The sequence below is a fragment of the Poecilia latipinna genome, unplaced genomic scaffold (genome assembly GCF_001443285.1).
Source record: "Poecilia latipinna isolate Pla-1442-1.1 unplaced genomic scaffold, P_latipinna-1.0 Scaffold1101, whole genome shotgun sequence".
NCBI lineage: Eukaryota > Metazoa > Chordata > Actinopteri > Cyprinodontiformes > Poeciliidae > Poecilia > Poecilia latipinna.
The window spans coordinates 149,567-152,453 of NW_015113717.1; the positions used below are offsets into that span (position 1 = coordinate 149,567).

Here is a 2,887-nt window from a genome sequence, read left to right on the forward strand (position 1 = left end):
GCAAGCCAGACTCCAGGATTTGTCAAAAGCCCACCCCCCCCAAATTCCTCTTATTGACACAGAAACAATTTCAAGAGAACGCAGAGAGGGCAAGAAGGGTAGGAGTAGGCAAAAGAAAAACGGAGGAATTAGAAGGGTTTAAAACATTATGTTGTTTTTTATTTAGTTTTGAACAGATTACAAAAAAGGTCTGCATCAGCAAGATATACCATGGGGCGAGCAAGTGGGTGTGGGGGCGATGGGCTGGAAAGGGGGGCGGAGGGGGATCGGTGCGCGTTAGAACGACACCCAGAATAAGACTCCAGAAAAACAAAAGGAGGGCTGAGATGGAGGCGGGTGGCAATGAATGCGTCTGTTTTACAGTAATCCTCTGAAGCGGGATGATACGAAGGAAAAAGAGAGCCAATGGGAAACATGACGGAGAGGGTGGAAAAAGCAAGTGAGCGTCGGAACGGGTCGCTTAAACCTCAACAGAACCCAAAATAGATGACACACAGTGTGACGCCCGTTTTGAACGTGGATAGATGGCTTTACAATAGCTCCCAAAACGATTCCCCCAAAAAAGTAGACGCTCTATAATGTTTTATTGTTTTATTTTTTTTTATTCTAGGCATCTAGTCAATCTATGTGGCAGCATTTCAGTATATATCAGTTATTTCCAGTATTTTCTTTAAATAACAATGAACAAGGTTTGTTCTCCAGTGGTATTGTCATGATATAAAAATCTAATTTTCATAGTCTTCCATTCATCTAAATTAGCATACACTTAAATTTACCATTATCTTTCAATGCAGATGTTGACTATATGACTATAGTACTAGAGAAGTTGTTAAAATATGCCTTCTGTTCTTCATTATACACCACTTAATTGAATTGCATAAGAAATGTTCCGCTAAAACCATTTTTTTTTTTCAATTACAACTATTGAGGTAAGACTCCCAAACTGATGAGAGTGACAAAACAAAAGGCGACATTCAAAATGGAAAAAAGTATAGATAACAGCGTTACAATTATGCAACAAAAAACATCAACAGACTTAAATTAGCTTCTAAAGAGCATCTGTACATGCCTCCGCAGCTACATTAACTGGTGAATAAACAAGCCTTTTTTTTTACGATTGTTGCACTAAAAGTTAGAAATTTCCTAGCAACTGGAGGTGGCGTTCTATAGTAGTCTGTGTCTGTGTCCCTGAGATGTCCATCTCCGTATCTTCACGTGTCTCAGACTGCTTGTTGTTCACACTCGGCTCCAGACAAACATATTGCTCAGTAATCAGCTCAGTGTTTGTTTTTTTTGTTTTTTTTTTAGGACAGGAGGAAGTTGCTCGTAGATGCTAAAAACTGCAACATTGTCCTTCATCTTTGAAACTGTCTCTACAGTCAGTGTTTTTCATCAGTCTCATGTCTGTAAGTGAACCAGCGGGCTTATGAGATGCCATAGTTGTTGTAGTAGGCCGCCGTTGCATCTGCGAGCACGGAAATTAGGCTCGTTTCTGTGGTGCTGCTGGGACACGCCGAGGCGGAGGTGGCGGTAGTCGATGCCACCTGGATGTGTCCAGTCACTGTCATGCCACTGGCTTGTTCAGGGTGGAAACCACCTCCAGTGGAGTTCAGGTACTGGTCGAACTCGTTACGATCCACCTCGCCCAGAAGCTCGGCTTGACTAAGCTGATCCAAAGTCTCCAGGTGACCCTGAGTCTCTGGTGGGGGGGAAAGTTGACCCAGGTGACCCTGGTGGTGCCCATGGTGAATTGGCGGGAAAGACGAGGAGCTGTAGTAGGACAAGGGCGGGCCAGGGATCAGTCCACCGCTGCCTCCGGTTTGGGGTATATGAGGAATATGACCTAAGTGTGCGCTCCCACAGTGGATCTGGGTCTGTGTGTAGTCAGTGTGGTAAGGAGGTGGGCTGCCCATGTGCGTCTGGCTCTGGTGGTGTTCATCTGGACAGGAGACCGTGGACGAGCAGGAGACTGAAGAGCTACCGGACGTTGAGTAATAGGTCGGGGGCATATGCTCGTGGTCCATGGCATCTAAGGGGGACATCTCAGGAGGTGTGGGCAGGCCGTAGGGGTAGGTGTCAAAGCTGCTGCTGGAGCCAGCAGGCTCTCTGAAGGTTCTCACGCTGGGCAGAGCGGGGCTGGAGCTCGAGAAGGCGCCGCCGACTCCATTAGAGCTGCCCTCGTCTTTGTCCAGCGGGTGACTGAGGGCTCGCTGCTCAGGCAGGGAGACGTGGTCGGGAGCCAGCCCACTCAGGAGAAAACCGGGGTCCACTCTCTTGCAGATACGTTTTAGCTGTTTCTTCCTGCGGGGACGATACTTGTAGTTGGGATAATCCTGCATGTGCTGCACTCGGAGCCTCTCTGCTTCCTCCACGTACGGCCTTTTCTGTGGGGGAGTCAGAGCTTTCCACGACTTTCCTGCATTTAAAAAAGATCGAAAAGAAATCATTTTATTTGGACTGAAGTCTGGATAAGAGTCTAATTGTTTACATAAAGTAAAACTTTTCTTTGGCCTTTTTTTTATTTAAGCAAAGCACAATAAATTAAATAAGAACATTTAAATCAACATTTGCTATAACTTCAATGTAAATAGAAATATACATACTTTACTTTAATGTATTTTACGTACATTACTTTAAACATTTTATTCTTCTACGAGGATATTTGGGTTTTACATTTACAATATAACTACAAATATTTATAACTAGAAATTATATTGAATAGTGAAGAAAAGCTAAATACATTTAAAATGTATAATAACTGATACTTTGCAAGGGTTTTTTGAAACAGAGAAAAAAGTTGGTGGCAAAACAAAACTTGGTTGTTGTTTAGCAAAAAAAAAAAAAAAAAAAGAAAAAACGGAAAATGGTAGTTTTTCAAAAAAATTTT

General features: G+C 43.4%; 1 protein-coding gene across 1 annotated transcript in view; it reads right to left on the reverse strand.

Moving 5' to 3' along the window:
- Positions 1-576: 576 nt before the first annotated feature.
- Positions 577-2,887, reverse strand: part of sox7 (SRY-box transcription factor 7) — a 6,518-nt gene continuing 4,207 nt past the window's right edge. Inside the window, exon 2 of the mRNA XM_015052325.1 lies at positions 577-2,416. Coding sequence (XP_014907811.1) covers positions 1,425-2,416 — 992 coding nt within the window. The 3' untranslated portion in view covers positions 577-1,424. The remainder of the gene's footprint in view (positions 2,417-2,887) is intronic.